The sequence below is a fragment of the Perca flavescens genome, chromosome 5 (assembly GCF_004354835.1).
Source record: "Perca flavescens isolate YP-PL-M2 chromosome 5, PFLA_1.0, whole genome shotgun sequence".
Classification (NCBI taxonomy): domain Eukaryota; kingdom Metazoa; phylum Chordata; class Actinopteri; order Perciformes; family Percidae; genus Perca; species Perca flavescens.
In genome coordinates, this window is record NC_041335.1 from 37,575,659 (window position 1) to 37,595,570 (window position 19,912).

A 19,912-nucleotide genomic window follows, 5' to 3' on the forward strand; every position below is an offset into this window, starting at 1 on the left:
TTCTCAAATGTCTTGTTTTGTCCACAACTCAAAGAGATTCAGTTTACTGTCAGATAAGAGAGAATAAACTAGAACAATATTTACATTTAGGTAGCTGGAATCAAAGTTTAACTTTTTTTTATTACATTTTTTAGCCTAAATGACCCAAACCGTTTAATCAATTATCAAAATGGTTGCCAATTGTGGCCGGGTTGGTCAGTGGGTAGAGCAGGCGCACATATCCTCTGAGGTTTATGTCTCGACGCAGAGGTCCAAGGTTCGACTCTGACCTGTGATGATTTCCTGCATGTCTTCCCTCTCTCTCTCTCTCTCTCCTGTCCATTAAAAGCGGAAAAGCCCCCCAAAAATTTATTGCCAATTAATGTAATAGTTGACAACTATTGCGTGATCGATTAATCTTTGCAGCTCTATGGTTGAGATTTTAGGAATTTCTGACAGCAACTACCAAAAACAAAGAATGGGGTTGACTTTTCTATTGAACCAGTATTTTGATAAAGATGACATTTGCAATGTCGTCCTCGGGTCATATTTGACCTGTTATCAAAGTTTTTTTATAACAGAAAATATGGGACGTTGAAATAAGGGCTGAAAATGTACAACAACCAAAAAAGCAAAGGACAAAAACGTTAAAAGAAGACCTCCAAACTTTAGAAAAAGTGCGAAAAACGTCAAAAAAGTGCACAAAACATTGAAAAAGTAAAAAAACAAATGGATGGGAAGACAGCACACGTGTTAAAAGAATGATAAATGTATTTTATGACGTGACAAGTGACTGGATGCTGTGAAGATTGAACAAGTAGTTTTGAGAATTTCAATTCTGATCTGAGAAATGTAGGCCTACCGAAGTGAGTGAGACAAAACTAATAAAGTTACGTCAAAAAGTCTGATCTCTCATCCATCCATCCATCCATCTTCATCCGCTAATCCGGTGTCGGGTTGCGGGGGGAGCAGCTCCAGCAGGGGACCCCAAACTTCCCTTTCCCGAGCCACATTAACCAGCTCCGACTGGGGGATCCCGAGGCATTCCCAGGCCAAGTTGGAGATATAATCCCTCCACCTAGTCCTGGGTCTTCCCCGAGGCCTCCTCCCAGCTGGACCTCCCTCCACCTAGTCCTGGGTCTTCCCCGAGGCCTCCTCCCAGCTGGACCTCCCTCCACCTAGTCCTGGGTCTTCCCCGAGGCCTCCTCCCAGCTGGACGTGCCTGGAACACCTCCCTAGGGAGGCGCCCAGGGGGCATCCTTACCAGATGCCCGAACCACCTCAACTGGCTCCTTTCGACGCAAAGGAGCAGCGGCTCTACTCCGAGCTCCTCACGGATGACTGAGCTTCTCACCCTATCTCTAAGGGAGACGCCAGCCACCCTCCTGAGGAAACCCATTTCGGCCGCTAATGGACCAGAGTCTGGTAGGACCAGGCTAGTGGACCAGAGTCTGGTAGGACCAGGCTAGTGTACCAGAGTCTGGTAGGACCAGGCTAATGGACCAGAGTCTGGTAGGACCAGGCTAGTGGACCAGAGTCTGGTAGGACCAGGCTAGTGTACCAGAGTCTGGTAGGACCAGGCTAATGGACCAGAGTCTGGTAGGACCAGGCTAGTGGACCAGAGTCTGGTAGGACCAGGCTAGTGTACCAGAGTCTGGTAGGACCAGACTATGAATAATATGCATTGACAACTGGTCTTTTTTAAAAACAAACTGCCACGGAATGGTCTTTCTTTAGAATGGAATTAATATTCTGTTACAATGACTCAAAAATCCAGAATTCATCGAGTAAAACTTCAGCTGAAAACATTTCAGGGACTGCAAACCAAGTTAGTTCACGTCTATGTAAAAGACACGTGTATGTTAAAGAAGAGACGATGAACCGCGCCAGGGAAAAAGTAGATTACTGTAAAATGCCATCACGCTCAGCAAGCCGTTTGAGAGAAGACAAAAGAGGTAAGGAAACTGAAAACACACTAAAGCTGCAAAGAGTAAATCCATTAGTTGTGAACTAGTACATTAATTGGCATCTAATTTGATAATCAAGAAATTGGTTTGAGTCATTTTTGTATGAAAAAACTCTCATTCCAGCTTGTTAAATGTGAATATTGTTCTAGTGTCTTCTCTCCTCTGAGACAGGAAACTGAATATATTTGAGCTGGAGACAAAACATGACATTTGAGGACGTCATCTTGGGCTTTTTGGGGAAACACTGATCCACATTTTTCACCATTTTGGAGACCAAACAACTAATCCATTAACTGAGAAAATAATCAACTGATTAATCAACAAGGAACATATTTGTTTTTTTCTTTATTTGTCAGGGACAGTGCACATTAATAAACATTTCTGTAAATATGCCAGAATTAACCAAAAGGCTAGTCTTCACCTGCAGTCCCTGGCCAGATGTTACAATAGCCTCCCTTAAAAACAATGATAGGCATCCTCACATGAGCCTGACATTAAATACAATATAAATACTGGACATGTGCACTAGATACAATCACATAACATTCTTGTAAGTTAGTTGAAGCCCTAAAATACACACACGCAAACGCACACACATGCACAGACACACGCAAATGCGCACACACACACGCAAACACACACGCACAGACACACACAAACACAAACAGAGACACACAGAGACACACACACACACAGAGAAACAGAGTGGTGGGAAGGAAGTTAATAAATGTGGTCAAGCACACCTGCACACACGCAAACACACAAACAAGCACACACACACAAACACGCACAGACACACACGCACAGACACAAACACAAATGCACACACATAAACACGCAAACACACACGCACAGACACACGCAAATGTACACACACACACACAAACACGCAAACACACACATACAGACACACACGCAAATGCACACACACACAAACACGCACAGACACACACACACACACACACACACACACACGCAAATGCACACACTCACACGCACACAGACACACACGCAAATGCACACACACACAAACACACACACACAAACAGAACCAGAGTGGTGGGAAGAAACTTAATACATGTAGTCAAGCACAACCACACACACACAAACACACACACACACAGAAACAGAGTGGTGGGAAGAAACTTAATACATGTAGTCAAGCACAACCACACACACACAAACACACACACACACAGAAACAGAGTGGTGGGAAGAAACTTAATACATGTAGTCAAGTGCTGTACTTAGGGTGCCTGTACTTTTTAATCTAAATTCTATTCTACTTATATGTTTACTCAGATACATTGACGGGACAGTTGAAGCCACTAGTTACTTTGCAGATTAAGATTTTACATTCTGAGGACGAGAACATTATTTTCCGTTAGTTATTCCAGTGTTTTCTGGGCGCCCCAGATACTGTTATATTACTGTTTCTTTTAACCTGTTTTTATTACAGTGAAGCATTTATTAACATAAGCAGAAAGTGTCATCTTATTAATCTGTGGATGTCGTGTTGTCTCCTCTGTTTCTCTGTCAGCTGTCGCAGGTGAAACGAAGACATCGAAGAACCATGAGGTAAGGGCTGCTCGATTATGGAAAAAATTATATAATCACGATTATTTCGGTCAATATTAAAATCACGATAATTTAACACGATTGACACGTTGACTTCTCGTTGATATTATTGAACTTAAAAAATAAATCAACAGTAAAAAAAACACATACTAATAACTTACTAATAATACTTTCCTATTTAAACTTTATTTTTTCATTCAGAACACGAGAAAATAACAGTGTACTTGCAATATGTAATGAGCTAAATAATAAGTTTTTCTCGATTATTCTGTTTTTGTGATCATTGGGAACCAACATCATAATCACGATTACATTTTGGATAATTGCACAGCCCCACCATGAGGTGCGAATGAGAGACGTGCTGTGCAGCCGCACATGTTACTACCGCATTCAGGACTTCATCGGAGAAGGATGCTTTGGCAAAGTTGCCAAGTGTGTGAACTTAGTCACATCACAGGATGTAGCCATCAAGATCCTAAAATCTGAGAATAGTGAAGACGTTGAAGAAGAGGTAGATCACTTTCCTTCTTTTTGGATAATTTCTTCTTTCTTCCCTCCTTACTGATGTGAGTAAATGAAGTGCTGATACCATGCGATGTAATGTTCTGCTCTTGTCTCCGCAGATCAAAATGCTCAAAGCGGTGAGCGCTCTTGACCCAGTCAAGAAGAACGTGGCGCAGTTCCTCGAAACGTTTAAACACAAAGGACAAACCTGTCTCGCTTTCGAAATGTTAGACAGAAATCTTCATCAACTGTTTAGAGAGAGACGCTACAAGCCGCTGTCCCTCAGTGAGATACGACCGATGGCACAGCAGGTAAACACTGAGGGGAGTAATGACATTACACTCAGTCAGATGAGGATGATGACAACTGTGCTCATACACACACACAAACACACACACACACACACACACACAGACACAAACACACATGCACACACACACACACACACACAGACACACACACATACACACACACACACACACAAACAGACACAAACACACACACACACACACACAAACACACACACACAGACACAAAACACACACACACACACACACACACACACACACACACACACACACAACACACACACACATACACACACACAGACACAAACACACATACACACACACACACACACACAGACACAAACACACATACACACACACAGACACAAACACATACACACACAAACAGACACAAAACACACACACACACACACACACACACACACAAACAGACACAAACACACATACACACACACACAAACAGACGCAAACACACACACATACACACAGACACACAAACAGACACAAACACTCATACACACACACACACACACATACACACACAAACAGACACAAACAGACACAAACACTCATACACACACACACACAAAAACAGACACAAACACACATATACACACATACACACACACACACAAACACACACACACACACACACACACACACACACAAACAGACACAAACACACATACACATACACATACACACACTCACAGACACAAAACACACACACACACACACACACACAGTGCATTTCACTATCTTTGTGGGGACCCATCATTGACATAATGCATTCCCTAGCCCCTTACCCTCACCTTAACCATCACAACTAAATGCCTAACCTTAATCCTTACCCTCACCTTAACCCTTCCCCTCACCTTAACCATCACAACTAAATGCCTAACCTTAACCCTTACCCTCACCTTAACCATCACAACTAAATGTCTAACCTTAACCCTTCCCCTAACCTTAACCATCACAACTAAATGCCTAACCTTAACCCTTACCCTAACCTTAACCCTTATAACCTTAACCATCACAACTAAATGTCTAACCTTAACCCTTACCCTCACCTTAACCATCACAACTAAATGTCTAACCTTAACCCTTACCCTCACCTTAACCATCACAACTAAATGTCTAACCTTAACCCTTACCCTAACCTTAACCCTTACCCTAACCTTAACCCTTATAACCTTAACCATCACAACTAAATGTCTAACCTTAACCCTTACCCTCACCTTAACCATCACAACTAAATGTCTAACCTTAACCCTTACCCTAACCTTAACCATCACAACTAAATGTCTAACCTTAACCTAATTCTATCCCTAATCCTAAAACCAAGTCTTAACCCTCAAACAGATCTTTCAACTTGTGGGCATTTAGGGTTAGAATTATTTATTATGTGGCACTTTTTACCTTTTAAAGCACTTTTAAACATAGCACTTACTACTAACTCTTAATGGTATGTGTGTATTTAGTTTTAACCTCAAGGGCAAGTAATTCAGACAGTATTTATGAGCCCTTTTAAATATCTTAATTTTTTAATTTAAATAACATGGTTTTTAATATTGGGATAGAATTTAATTTATATTGGGACACCAGGCTTTTTATATTTTTATTTTATTTATTACACGACTGTACGAATGTGTGTGTGTGTGTGTGTGTATGTGCATTTTGGCCCCACAAAGCTGTCGGGACCCCACAAGTTTGGTTAGGGTTTAGGCACCAACTCTACTTAGTTAAGTTGATCAAAAAGATGGTGGTTTGGGTTCAAATCAGACGTTAATTCACTTCCTGAAGGTTACCACGTGACGCAGAACGAGACGTAGCTCAGATTGTTCTGTGAAGAACTCGCCGTTTACTTTTATTTAATGGGACATGAACCCTGGTCTCCTGGGTAAAAGTCCTGTGTTTCTTTCACTCATCCATCCCCCCAACATGCCTACTTTTGAGGACATCTGGCACAAATTCTACTACTTTTGAACGTACACATGGTCCACCAAAAATAGTTCCTTTAAAGAAATGCCAATAAACCAGAGCACGTTTTTCTCCCATCCCGGAATGATGTGTGGACTAGCCAGACCCTCCTCTGCAGTGCTGTGGAGAAGGGTCTGGCAAAGGGAGACCAGGTAAGAATTAAGGTGATGAAGTGGTCACTTTACTTCCTGATTTGCTCCCATCATAACTACTACGGCCACTAGAGGGCACCACCACTATGAAGGTACATCTGAGTTGTAATTGCTGCTTGAACAAACGACCTATGGGAGCGTTTTTCGGTGGAGGACAGTCTCCGTCTGTATCTGTCTCAGTCTGCACGCTGGTCACTGGTGTCTTTAATCATTCACATGTTAGGCCTTTGACTCCGAACTTCGTTATTCGAATATCATTCGAATATTTAAAAAAATAATGATATTCAAACGAATATTAGGCAGCCCTTAATATTCGAACCTGTTACGGGCATTATTTTTTGTAAATGTGTTTGCTTGTAAACGTTTTCAATTCAGATTCTGAGGCTTTTTCACGCATTTCAAAATGTAGCTACACGTCTGACTTTTCAATTTTTTTTTAACTTAAGTTTGATACCAATATACAGTACAGGCCAAAAGTTTGGGCACACCTTCTCATTCAATGCGTTTCCTTTTTATTTTCATCACTATTTACATTGTAGATTCTCATTAAAGGCATTAAAACTATGAATGAACACATATGGAATTATCTACTTAACAAAAAAGTGTGAAATAACTGAAAACATGTCTTATATTTTAGATTCTTCAAAGTAGCCACCCTTTGCTTTTTTATTAATAAGGGAAATAATTCCACTAATTAACCCTGACAAAGCACACCTGTGAAGGGAAAACCATTTCAGGTGACTACCTCATGAAGCTCATTGAGAGAACACCAAGGGTTTGCAGAGTTATCAAAAAAAGCAAAAGGGTGGCTACTTTGAAGAATCTAAAATATAAGACATGTTTTCAGTTATTTCACACTTTTTTGTTAAGTACATAATTCCATATGTGTTCATTCATAGTTTTGATGCCTTCAGTGAGAATCTACAATGTAAATAGTCATGAAACTTAAAAGGAAACGCATTGAATGAGAAGGTGTATCCAAACTTTTGGCCTGTACTGTAGGTCTTACTGAAGGCATTTAATGGTCAAAATATTATTAATAAATATTCAAATATATTTGAAAATTAATAAAGAAACAAACTTTGAATATGATTTTTGGGCAAAAGTCAAAGCCCTATGACATGTCCTGTCTTTGTCTTTGCAGTTGCTGACGGCCTTTGACGCTCTGAAAGGCATCGGTGTGGTTCACTCGGACCTGAAGCCGGACAACGTAATGCTGACTAACCACCAGGGTGAGCCCTTTAGGGTGAAACTAATAGATTTCGGAGTGTCCTTCCCCACCTCAAAGGAGCATCGTGGACATACAATCCAACCTCTGGGTTACAGGTACATTCACTCTGCACAGCCCATCTTTGAACACAGTGATTGATGTATTCTTTATTTCCATGTGATGCACACAAAGGGCCCAGCATGTGTGGGTTTATAAGACACCCAAATTTCAGTTGCAGCATTCAAACATTTAATTACATTTCACAATTATTATGGGTTATTTTACAGCTCGTTCTTATAGTGTAAATTGCAGGTTAAATATTTCATGAAGTTAAGCAAAAAGATTAGAGCCGCCCACCATTGTTTTGCATGGCTTTTTATGCTGAATATAATTAGCCTGACGTGGTCCTACTCAGATTCTAGTCAGAACTTCCCAACCTCGAATTTTGTGGGCAGGGCTAAATTCAGCTGGCATCCAGGCTAGAATATAACATGAAAAGTTGGTAGTTTTTACAGTGGAGACCGGTCTGAGAGACCTCCGGTTTACAGCGGTGTGTCCGAGCGAGACTGTCCGAGTGTCGAGCCAGCGGCCGGGGCAAGCGCTGCTGGTTGTTACCTCACTTCATGGAGCTTCTCAACTCCGAAATCTTTGAAGCAAATTGTCAATTCAGCAACGATTTTCGCAAGACTGCCTATATTCGAAATCTAAACAGTTAATTTCTCGCCTAAAACGTTGTCAGAAGTGAATGTAGTGATGAATAAGATGGCAAAAATGGATAAAATTGTCCCGTTGTTGGCCTGTCTATGTACCTGCTATGGGTTGCTACTCCCTCTTATGACATCATCACCCAGTTACTGTAAAAAACATGCTACCTTTGAAGAAACCACAATAAATGTTATTTTAACGCATTTTAAGACAGAAATGTTTAAATACATACATATTGAGCACTTTATTTACATATTAATTGGTTGTGGTGGTTAACCTGCACTTTACCCTTTAAGCAAAGTATTGCGTCTTCTCTCCCGAGCTTAGCAAATCATAATCTGCTTAAAAAAAGCTTCTATTCTTGAAGAATAACTAAAAACAATTTTAAATAAAAATCGAGCCAGAAGAATTATTCATAAATAGAGGTAATTTTAGTAAAAAGTACATCCCTTTACTACCAAAAATGTTAGCAAACATCCATTTGGATGATCTAACAGACAATGGCCCAATCCCAAAGTCCGGACTCACAGACTCACAGACTTTGGTGCGCGTTCTCACAAAATTCGTAAGCGCTTAGGGTTGTCCCAATGTCGAATTTCAAAGTGCGTGAGGGTTTGAGTACAAACTTACCGAGCCCTTTCCATGAGTCTGCATCAATACAGACTTCACCAAAGGGAATTACCCACAGTTCAAAGCGTTGTGACGTTTACCGCGGAGACTGGAGGGAAATCCGGAAATTACAAAGGTAAACAAGAGCTTGAAATAATGTGGAATCAGGCAGCCGTCTCCTGTGCCTTGGCCGTGTGGAAAGCAACAAACTTAAAATGAAAATTCCCAAACCGGCAAGTGTCAGCAACATCTTTGTTATTGCCAAGGTAACGTGATCTAGTAAAGTGCTGTCCCAATCCCGTTTCTACCTATCTGAGCCCATGTGGCCTCACACACACACTCACTCACTTAGCACCTGAGATCAATTAAGTCTGTGAGTCTTTAGTCCTTAGTCCTCAGGGCTCACTTTGGGATTGGGCCAATGTGTCAATCTTCAGTACACATGCTGAATTTGACAAAGTACATAACAGCTCTTGGGATTCTTGTACACTACTCACAGGGCACCAGAAGTCTTCCTGGGTCTCCCCGTCTCTGAGTCCATAGACATGTGGAGTCTCGGCTGTGTGCTCTTCTGGCTGTACGTCGCCGAACACCTGTTTCCAGGTCACTACCAGTACCAGTCTGTAAGTAACCAAATGGATCCGTACATAGACTGTACAAACGATGGACGTAGCATCAGTGACGTCACCCATTGGTTTTTGTGGACTGCCGTTTTGAAGCCTCAAGTTTGACAATGTTGCTGTTGAAACCAGACGAGACAATTCTAGGACGAGTCTAAGCCAGTGTTGTTTATGGGGAATGGCCATTTCTCCGACGCTACATTGTTCCGACCTCTCAATAACCCAAAAAATTCCCTTTGGTATTGCAGCCCACTAGTCCGACATCCCTTTGTTTCGACAAAAATAAACCCTCTGCTCTGACATATAATTGTTCCGACCATATAGGCTTTTGTGGATCACCTCCCATCCAAGAGTCAAAGGAATTCATCTTGCCGTTCAAATGCCAATTAAATCCCAAATAAAAAGGAGATCTCTCCATTTTCATCTGCACCTTATTTAGCGACACTCACCTCCAAAATGGAGAGATCTCATTTAATTTCATTTCATTTATTATACAGGGAAATTTAAAAGCAACAATTAAGTTATAATATAAACGGGCCTGACTCAGTTTAAAAAACTGGTTTCCAGCAGGTTCCTGTTCTGCAGCAACATAGAACATTGAGCACAATTTCGGCACATTTACACAGGACATTATCACGGACTAGACAGATATAATAAAACATTAAATACAGAGAAACAGAACTAAAACAATACATGAACAATCAATGTGTGCAAGTGTGACTATCAAGAGGAAACAGTTTGTATGACTTTTTAAAATATGTGATGGATGGTAGTGTCCTGAAAAAAAGTATTTCCTGACCGTAGTTGATTTTGTATTGGGGGGGGAACTGGAATGAGAGCCTGTGAGACTGACCTAGTGAAACGTACTGGTCTTATATAGTGTGTCGGGAGAAGAGCAGAATCTAATTTTTATTTGGGATTTAATTGCCATTTGAACGGCAAGATTAATTCCTTTGAGTCTTGGACTGATCGTTTTACAATTAGGGACAATTATTTATAATATTTCTTTAGGATTTTTGCCTCGTTTAACATGTCGGGAATCCCAAAGTTTCCTGTTTGAAACAGCCAAGATGAGGCCTCGTCTCACTGATCAAGTTAGTTTCACATTGGTTATTGTGAGGATATGCCCCATTCCTATTGATTATCATGACTTATGGAAATATAAATACATATCCAACCCAAAACTAACTTTACCCTGTTGGACTTTGGACTTAGCCTACATTTTAATTTCATTTTTTCAAAGATGAACATTTAAATGTGTTAATAAGCTATAGAAAAGTAATTTTGTAATTGGGTTTGTCGTTGGGTTTATCATTGTAATAAATTATCATTTACCTGCATGAACAGCAGAACAATACATTTGCAAACTTTCCCTTAAGTTACCAGCTATAAACACTAGTGGAAGTTAGCTGGGTTGATTGGCAGAACGCTGACCAAGACATATTTAGGCGACTAAAGTGTTCCAATTAACTTTGCTGATGGAAAACACATGTGCCAGGGTCAAAGTTTAAGATAAAAACACAGACAACAGCCAAAAACAAGTTGAGGTCTGTTTTAATGTCCACAGTGTTAGCATGGTTAGCATTGCTAAGCCTCTGTCCTGATTGACAGGTCCTAAAGCATCCCCTGATTTATCTTCTTTCATAAAATAAATGGGACCATCATTTACTAAATGTACATCATGCTTTGTTGATGAAAACTTGAAACTAGCGATTGGGACCATAAACTCATTATGAAAATGTTTACTGAGGTAATAAATCAAGAGAGAAGTAGGCTCATTTTCACATAGACGTCTATAGAAACAGACTTCGATTTGGAGCCAGAGGAGTCGCCCCCTGCTGTTAGCAGGGGGCTTTTTCAGACCCCTTAGCTTCATCCATTATTTTAACAGTATATGCAGGCGTTAGGCCTTAGACACCAGCGAGGGACTCTGTAGGTGTAGGATGTCGGTTGATGTGATTCTTTAAATTCTCTCCAGATGAGAGGCATTGTTGACATACTGGGACAGCCGGCTGACCACCTTCTCCGCGCCGGATACTTCACCCACAAGTTCTTTACGATGAACCAGAAAACGAACTACCCAAAATGGTGGCTAAAGGTATGTCAACCTTGTTGTGCCTTTGTCTCCCACTCAGACAACAACTCCTTTAAATGAAGAAGTATCTGATATATATATATTTTGCTCTTGCAGACTCCAGGCGAGTACAAGCTTTACAACGACAGAGATGCTGGAGAATGGGACAGGTCTTTTAAAAGCCTGGATGACCTGATAACAGTAAGCGACCATTGTATGAGTAATTCATTAATTAATAACCATTCGCTGTGATGATAAAGGCCGCCACAAACCAAGGAGATCGTCAGTGAGCTTCCGTTATTGCGGTGTGTCACACACCGTTGCCTTTTTTCATCCGATTTAACAGACCTCGTTGAGGGGATTCTATCTGATTAGAAAATAACATAAAACACAGGGCTTAAGCGTGATTAATGGACCAGCAGAGACTCCACGACTCCAGAGCTTTCGCCGTAGCTTACGTAAGTGGCCTGAAGTTTATACTTGTTCGTTGGTAGCAGGGCAGAGTGTGTGTGTGTGTGTGTGTGTGTGTGTGTGTGTGTGTGTGTGTGTGTGTGTGTGGTAGAGAGAGTGAGAGAGTGACGGTGATTATCTTCAGAGTAGTGACTATAGAGTCACAGTGAGAGAAACAAACCTGTTCTTTCTGGCCACGGTGGGAAATCTGAAAAGTTAACCCTCTCTCTGATTTCATAAGATAAGATATATTTTATTAATCCCACACTGGGGAAATATGGAGAAGGAGAAACAGGAAATGAGTTGGGGGAAATGCAACGCTACCAAGCCACGTACGTTGCTGCGACGTGTAGTTAAATTTTTCGAGAGGTGACGTCAGGCTACGGCGAATGGTTTCTGTCTCCACATACCTACGTACGAAGCCACGGCATAGATTTAACGCAGAAGCATATATAGCCCTTTATATGCAGAGGAGCGGAGTTCATGTCCCGGGGGAAAACACAAGACTTTCACCCAGGAATTTAATTGCCCCTCTGGGGACAAATAAAGTTTGATTTGACTTGAATACTAGTTGTTTTGGTGCCTAAACTTAACTGTTGTCAGTCACTTTTTGTCGGCTAAACTCAACTGCCATGGCCCATGAAAGGACTTTCATCTCACTGTGCTCTGTACCCGATTCAAAGTCACCATTTCTCAGCTAAACGTAACTGTAAAGACGCTAAACTTAACTGTCATGTGACAGGTCGTCTACTCTTGTAGGATCTCGTATGAACCTGTTCATGAGAATGCAGTTGATCCAACAACACACAGGGCTGCCAAAACTGGCCAAAAATGAGTTGAGGGCCCTATTTTAACGATGTAAGTGCACGCCGTGAAGCGCCTGGTGCAGGTGCGTTTAGGGCTCGTCCAAATCCACTTTTGCTAGTTTGACGGGTCCGTGCGCAGGGCGAATGGTCCTAAAGGGTTATACTTAGTGTCTTCATTAATCAGAGGTGTGTTTTGGGCGTAACATGCAATAAACCAATCAGAGATCATCTCCCATTCCCTTTAAAAGCCAGGCGCGTTTGGACCTTGGAGCATTGCTGTTATGATGGAGGATTTGCACCGTAATATTTTTATTTTTAACCTTCTGCATGTATGTGTGCTGCTGTGCGTCCCTGTGTGTGTAACAAGTATAGTGTGTACGCGCTGTGCATGAGCCTAGGAGCATTTCACTAATGCTCTGTTAAAATCACAATGAAATGCTGCGTTATTGACTTTAGACCAGGTTTTTGTTGGTCAATGGCGCGATCACTTCCCGCTGCCTCAAGATACGCCTGAACTCCAGAATGCACATGAACACACCTCCCTGTAAGACCAGCACACCCAGAATGCACCTGAACACACCTCCCTGTAAGACCAGCACGCCCATGGGTGCACAGATGGGCGCAGGTGCATTTGCTATTTAAACGACTTAGGAGCTGTACGGGAAACTGACACCTTCGTCGGGCATTGCGCAGCGCAAGGTGCAAGATAGGGCCCTGAATGTTCATTCTAAAAAATCCCTATAAAATATCTGTCCATAAGAAGGCAAAGGTACAAAAAGCTACCTAACTATTTGTGTAGGTACATTTATTTCAACATAAACATGTCTTTTAAAAGATCCACATACCTACACATTCAAAATAAGCTAATAAAATAATGTCCTATACCATTAAACTTAATCTAACGATCGTAGACTACTCTTCCTCCGCACCGCGTTGACAACTGAGCCCCAGCAGCAAACCTAACCAAGAGACAGGAAGGAGATAAAATTAACACTTTGTTTCAATTTTAGGTAGACATCGAGCAACCTATTGAACTGGAGGACCAAAGAGCTTTTGTGAGCCTCCTGAAATCTCTTCTACAGACGGACTCGAAGAAGAGGATGATTCCGGAAAAGGCTATCACGCACCCATTTGTTACAATGGCCCATCTGATGGATGAGATGGACATGAGCGAATAGTAAGTTACTGTGTGTCAGCTACACCACAGATGCATTCTGGGATAGTTGCATTTCTTTAAACCAATCACAAACGTCTTGGGTGGCACTAAGCTCTGGACGCAGTGGCTCTGCTAAATAGTCTCAGGAAGGAACTGGTTTTGGTGGAACATTTGCACCAAAAGTAAACGGCATCAATATTAAATAGGGGAGTACGAAAAAAATTGATACACTTGAGTATCGCAATATTTTATTTAGCAGTACTATTTTATTATTTTTTTTTTTTTCAGTTTACGTTCAAAAATATTCATGAAACAGTGGTTAACATTTATGTTGTGTTTAAACCCCCCTACCGCTAGATGGCTATGCTGAGACCTAGCAGTGCCTAACAGTGCCTAACATTGCCTAGCAGTGCCTAGCAGTGCCTAGCAGTGCACTAAATCATGTAATAACTAATTTTAATACATGATTTGATCTAGGGTGGGAGGGAATTCCAGAGTTTGGGGGCTACTACAGAGAAGGCTCGGTCCCCTCTGGTTTTTTCAATAGGCGCATGATTGAATGGCTGATTCTTTCATTGCTTGTCATGTGTATATGTGTGTGTTTCTTCAGTGTGAACGAGTCCTTTCACAAAATGCTGGTGTGTCCAATGGATTACGCAGAAGAGGCAGACGACGACGAGGCAGATGAAGAGAGCAAAGGTGAAGGGCCTTCAGCCAGAACTCGTACCAATGGCACAGGCTTGGCTTCTAGCCACAGGGCGGACAGTACATCTGATGGGTTTCCTGTTAAATTGAAGAAGAGCCCGCTGAAGAGAATCCAGAAATTCTTCTGCAGGGCAGCCAGTACATCTGATGGGTTTCCTGTTAAAGTGAAGAAGAGCCTGCTGAAGAGAGCCCAGAAATTCTTCAACAGGGCAGCAAGGACCTTGCTCGGAAAGAAAGAAATGTTGAATGTTATTTGTCTTGCAGAGTAAATGATATGTGCAGACACAGCAAATGTTCTTGGATTTTTTCCTGTGTGTTGCTATACAGATTGTTCTTTGGACCTTCCTTCGCAGCGCTGTGGAGGAAGGTCTGGCTACGAGAGACAAGTTAAAGGTAGGTTCATGCAGTTAGGATACAATTTAGGATACAAATCTATGATACCGATTCAAACCGACGACAGCTTTGTTCAGGGTTTTCATACATTCACAACAATATGTATCGATATTTTCACTTCTTGCATCGATGATATTGACCATTGAATCAATATATTGATCCAGATCGATGTGTTGTTACACCCCTAAAATCTTCCCTGTGCTAAACAACAACATGTTTTAGGTGCCTGATCCTGTGTTGAACATGTCCATGTAAAGGAATACAGGAATACATTCATAACACATCGGTGAAAACTAAACTCAGCACACAAAGCTCTGAGTGTATGTGCAGCTCTTCACCAGCAGATGGAGCAACACTCCTTTACTGAGCGTGTGTTTGTGTGTGTGTGTGTGTGTGTGTTAGGTGTGTGTGCATGAGTGTGTGTGTTAAGGTTTGTGTGTGTGTTAAGTTAGTGTTTGTGTGTGTGTGTGTGTGTGTGTGTGTGTAAGGTGTGTGTGCGTGAGTGTGTGTGTTAAGGTTTGTGTGTGTGTTAAGTTAGTGTGTGTGTGTGTGTGTGTGTTAAGTGAGTGTGTGTGTGTGTGTGTGCGTGCGTGTGTTAGGTGTGTGTCTGTGTTAGGTGTGTGTGTGTGTGTTAAGTGTGTGTTAGGTGTGTGTATGTGTGTGTGTGTTAAGTGAGTGTGTGTGTATCTGTGTGTTAGGTTTGTGTGTGTGCGTGTTAGTGTGTGTGTGTGTGTGTGTGTGCGTGCGTGTGTTAGGTGTGTGTCTGTGTTAGGTGTGTGTGTGTTAAGTGTGTGTTAGGTGTGTGTACGTGTGTGTGTTAAGTTAGTGTGTGTGTGTGTGTGTGTGTGTTAAGTGAGTGTGTGTGTGTGTGTGTGTGTGTGTGTGTGCGTGCGTGTGTTAGGTGTGTGTCTGTGTTAGGTGTGTGTGTGTGTGTTAAGTGTGTGTTAGGAGTGTGTGTGTGTGTGTGTGTTAAGTGAGTGTGTGTGTATCTGTGTGTTAGGTTTGTGTGTGTGTGTTAGGTGTGTGTGTGTTAGGTGTGTGTGTGTGTGTGTGTGTGTGTGTGTGTGTGTTTTGCTCTTTGCTCTCTGCTCTTTGCTCTTTGCTCTCTGCTGACCATATATATATATATACACCCTACACCCTGAAGAAGGCGATGCGTGGGTTGTAACCTGTTAAACATATTAACATTTTTAATAAAAAAAAATCTAAATAAAGGTTATTTTTTTAACTTTTCTTTTCAGGAAGAAAGGTCCAAGAGTTCCTGAAGAAAAAGATTTCTTCAAGAAGATTGTCCGGGACCTATTTTTGCCTTTTAGGCCTTTATTTTGACAGGACAGCTGAAGAAATGGAGGGAGAGAGAGAGGGGGGAGCGACATACAGCAAAGGGCCACAGGTCAGAGTTGAACCCGCAGCCCACAGTGTTGAGGAGCAAACCTCTATTGGTGCACGTTCTACCAGCTGAGCTACCCGGGCACCGCTGGATGTTTTTGTAAAGTTTTTGTGTTCCCTTCCAAAGAGCACTTTCATGAATTCTTTGAACTTCAAAACAAAGAGAACCAGAAATATGAATGTTTTTTACATCAGGACAGTTTTACTTGATACAATTCTGGGTTGCTTTGTTCAACTTACTTTTTTACTTTAGGCCTTTAGATTCCCATAGAAACATAGGCCATCGACAAAGCTCTTCCATCCTCTCCGGTCTTGGGCCCTCCGCTCCAGATGTTGCCACGTCAGCCCTTCTTTCTTCATCTCCTGTTCTGTGGTTCTTCTCCAGGTGGTTCTCGGTCTGCCTCTCTTCCTCCTGCCCTGCGGGTTCCACGTCAGCGCCTGTTTAGTGATTGATTTCTTTCTCCTGAGTGTGTGCCCTATCCACTTCCATTTCCTCCTCCGGATTTGCATTTCTATTGGGTCTTGTTTGGTGAGTTCCCACAGATTGGCGTTAGAGATGGTGTTAGGCCACTATATTCCTAGGAGGCGTCTGAGGCAAAGGTTGGTGAAGGTCTGCAGCTTATTGAGTATGGTGATGGTAATTATCCAGGTTTCTGAGCAATAGAGTAGAGTGGTCTTTACGTTTGAGTTGAAGATTTGCAGTTTGGTCTTGAGTGACAAGTTTTTTGCCTTCCAGATATTGTTTAGCATGTTGAATGTTGTCCTTGCTTTTCCGATCCTGGCTTGAACATCGTCTTCCGTGCCACCTTCCCTTGAAATGATGCTACCAAGGTATGTGAAGCTGTTTACATCCTCTAGTTCATTTTGATCCATGGTTATGGGTGTATTGTTCTTGCTGTTGATACGCAATACTTTAGTTTTTGATGACTTTATTTTGAGACCGAGCAGAGCGGCTGTTTCCCCAGTTTTCCAAATTTTTCCTGCATCTGTTGATGTGTGTGAGCCAGTAGTGCCAGATTATCTGCGAAATCGAGATCTTCTAACTGCTCGGTCAAGCTCCACTGTATGCCGGTTCGTCTATTGTTGATTGTTTCTTTCATCACCCAGTCTATGCAAAGGAGGAAAAGAAAGGGTGAGAGCAGGCACCCTTGCCGCACACCAGTCAGGACCTCAAATGCCTCCGATATACATCCTTCATGGAGGACTTGACATCTCGTCCCATGGTAGATGCTTCTAATGATGTTGATGATCTTTGCTGGGATCCCATAATGAGCCATCAGTTTCCACAGCCTTTCCCTATCCACACTGTCAAAGGCTTTTTCGAAATCTATGAAATTCACATAGACAGGCGAGTTCCATTCGATGGACTGTTCAATAATAATCCTGAGGGTGGCAATTTGGTCTCCACAGGATCTGTTGTTCCTGAAGCCAGCCTGGTTTTCCCTCAGTTTCTCATCGACCCCCTTCTTGGAGCCTCTCGAGCAGGATATGGTTGAGCACCTTCCCAGGTGTTGAAAGGAACATTATTCCTCTGTAGTTTTAGCACTGCCGGAGGTCTCCTTTCTTGTGGATTTTCACGATATGGCCATCTCTCCAGTCGGATGGGACATTTTCTTCCTCCCAGATGGTTTTCATGAGGTGGTGGAGCATGTTGGTGGAGGTTTCAGTGTCGGCCTTAAGAGCTTCCGCTGGAATCCCGTCTGGTCCCTCTTGCTTTGTTCAAACCTGACTGATAAACAGTCAGACTCTCAACTCATGTAAAGATACTTGAAGTAATTACATGTTTGAAAAAGGGAGAAAGGTCCAAGGCACTCTACTTAAAACAAGTTGACGAGCCTTTAAACCAGGGGTGTCAAACTCATTTTCCCAGAGGGCCACACTGGAAACAGAGCATCACGTCGAGGGCCACACATGGAGAGTTTATTGACGTGCTTTTGTTACTGCATGTCACTTTTTTTCTAACATTTTGGTAGCTTATTTCCTAATTTTTGTTGTTTTTGTTCCAACTTTTTTGTGGCTTTCTCAGACATTTGTCACCTTTTTGTAAATTTGTTGCTTTTTCCGACATTTTTGTTGACATGAAGCCCTACAAAAGTCATCAAAAGAGTTCGTTAGCCATCGTAGAATTTAGCAAATCGAGAAAAACAAAGATGTTTTTTAACAACAACTTGTTCACAACCTGAATATGAAAACTCTCTCTCTGCTTCTGGGGGGATTTCTGAGTCTCAGTCGGCAAATCTGCCAAATTCTGCTATGAATGTCAGGTAATTGTAGTTTAAAAAACACTGTCCTGTGTTTTTGGTTTGGCACACAACTAGGAGGGCCAAAATGTATTGTGAACCCAAATAGATATACGGGCCAGATCTAAATCTGCAACGGGCCGGATTTGGCCCGCGGGCCTTGAGTTTGACACATGTGCTTTAAACGTTGTGCTGAGGCCTACACCCTGAAGAAAGCGTCAGACAGTTTGATTGTATAGATTATTTTTTCAACTGATGAGTAATATTTGTGTTGCTCTGCTCCTCTGTGGTGTGGCTGACATGCAGATGAACCAGTATGGACCAGTTTAAGGGCGTCAGCTCTGCTCTGAACACTGGGAGGTTTTGGCCCTGAGACCTGAGTCATGTCTGGTGTTTTTCGGGAGCGCTGTGTCTGCTGTTCAGGTCATCAATGGAAGAACTGTCCGGGCCTCTGTCTGTGTATTTTGATTAATAATGACATATTTACACACACACACACACACACACACACACACACACACACACACACACACACACACACACACAATTCAATTCAATTTTATTTATAGTATCAAATCATAACAAGAGTTATCTCGAGACACTTTACAGATAGAGTAGGTTTAGACCACACTCTATAATCTACAAAGCCCCAACAATTCCAACAATTACAGTAATTCCCTCAAGAGCAAGCAGTGCGACAGTGGCGAGGAAAAACTCCCTCTTGGGAAGAAACCTCGGACAGACCCAGGCTCTTGGTAGGCGGTGTCTGACGGGCCGGTTGGGGGTGTGATGAACAGAGGCGATAATAGTCAAATTAATAATGGAACAGTGACTTCGAAGCAGCAGGGTTCAGCAGGAAGCTGCAGGACATTGCAGGGCACCGCTGAGCTCAGCAGGGAGTGCAGCAGGACCACGGCGACAGCTGCAACCAGGATCTTGGTGCCAACGTTCTCCAAGGAAATACGCTGGGGGAAAAAACATAAGGACTCCGGGGAGTAAACTCCCCAGAAGCTAGGATTAATAACAAGCATTTCTGGGACGGGATGCACACAAATGGTAATAGAAAGGGAGAGGAGAGAGCAGTGTC

General features: G+C 42.2%; 1 protein-coding gene across 2 annotated transcripts; it reads left to right on the forward strand.

Annotated features, from left to right (window-relative positions):
* Positions 1-1,642: 1,642 nt before the first annotated feature.
* LOC114556080 (homeodomain-interacting protein kinase 2) lies at positions 1,643-15,090 on the forward strand. Of its 2 annotated transcripts, XM_028578924.1 has the most exons (10): positions 1,643-1,934; positions 3,487-3,524; positions 3,856-4,035; positions 4,148-4,339; positions 7,613-7,794; positions 9,492-9,615; positions 11,591-11,710; positions 11,804-11,887; positions 13,953-14,119; positions 14,709-15,090. In XM_028578924.1, the coding sequence occupies exons 1-10, from the start codon at positions 1,718-1,720 to the stop codon at positions 15,070-15,072; spliced, it is 1,668 nt and encodes a 555-aa protein (XP_028434725.1). In that variant the 5' UTR covers positions 1,643-1,717; the 3' UTR covers positions 15,073-15,090. The 2 variants fall into 2 exon arrangements, with proteins under 2 accessions (XP_028434725.1, XP_028434726.1); XM_028578925.1 differs by lacking the exon at positions 3,856-4,035.
* Positions 15,091-19,912: the final 4,822 nt, after the last annotated feature.

Coding starts and splice junctions, on each gene's coding strand:
- LOC114556080 (XM_028578924.1), top strand. CDS start 1,718: ATGGAATTAATATTCTGTTACAATGACTCAAAAATCCAGAATTCATCG. Junction 1,935..3,486: donor TTTGAGAGAAGACAAAAGAG/GTAAGGAAACTG, acceptor TTTCTCTGTCAG/CTGTCGCAGGTGAAACGAAG. Junction 11,888..13,952: donor GCCTGGATGACCTGATAACA/GTAAGCGACCAT, acceptor TTTCAATTTTAG/GTAGACATCGAGCAACCTAT.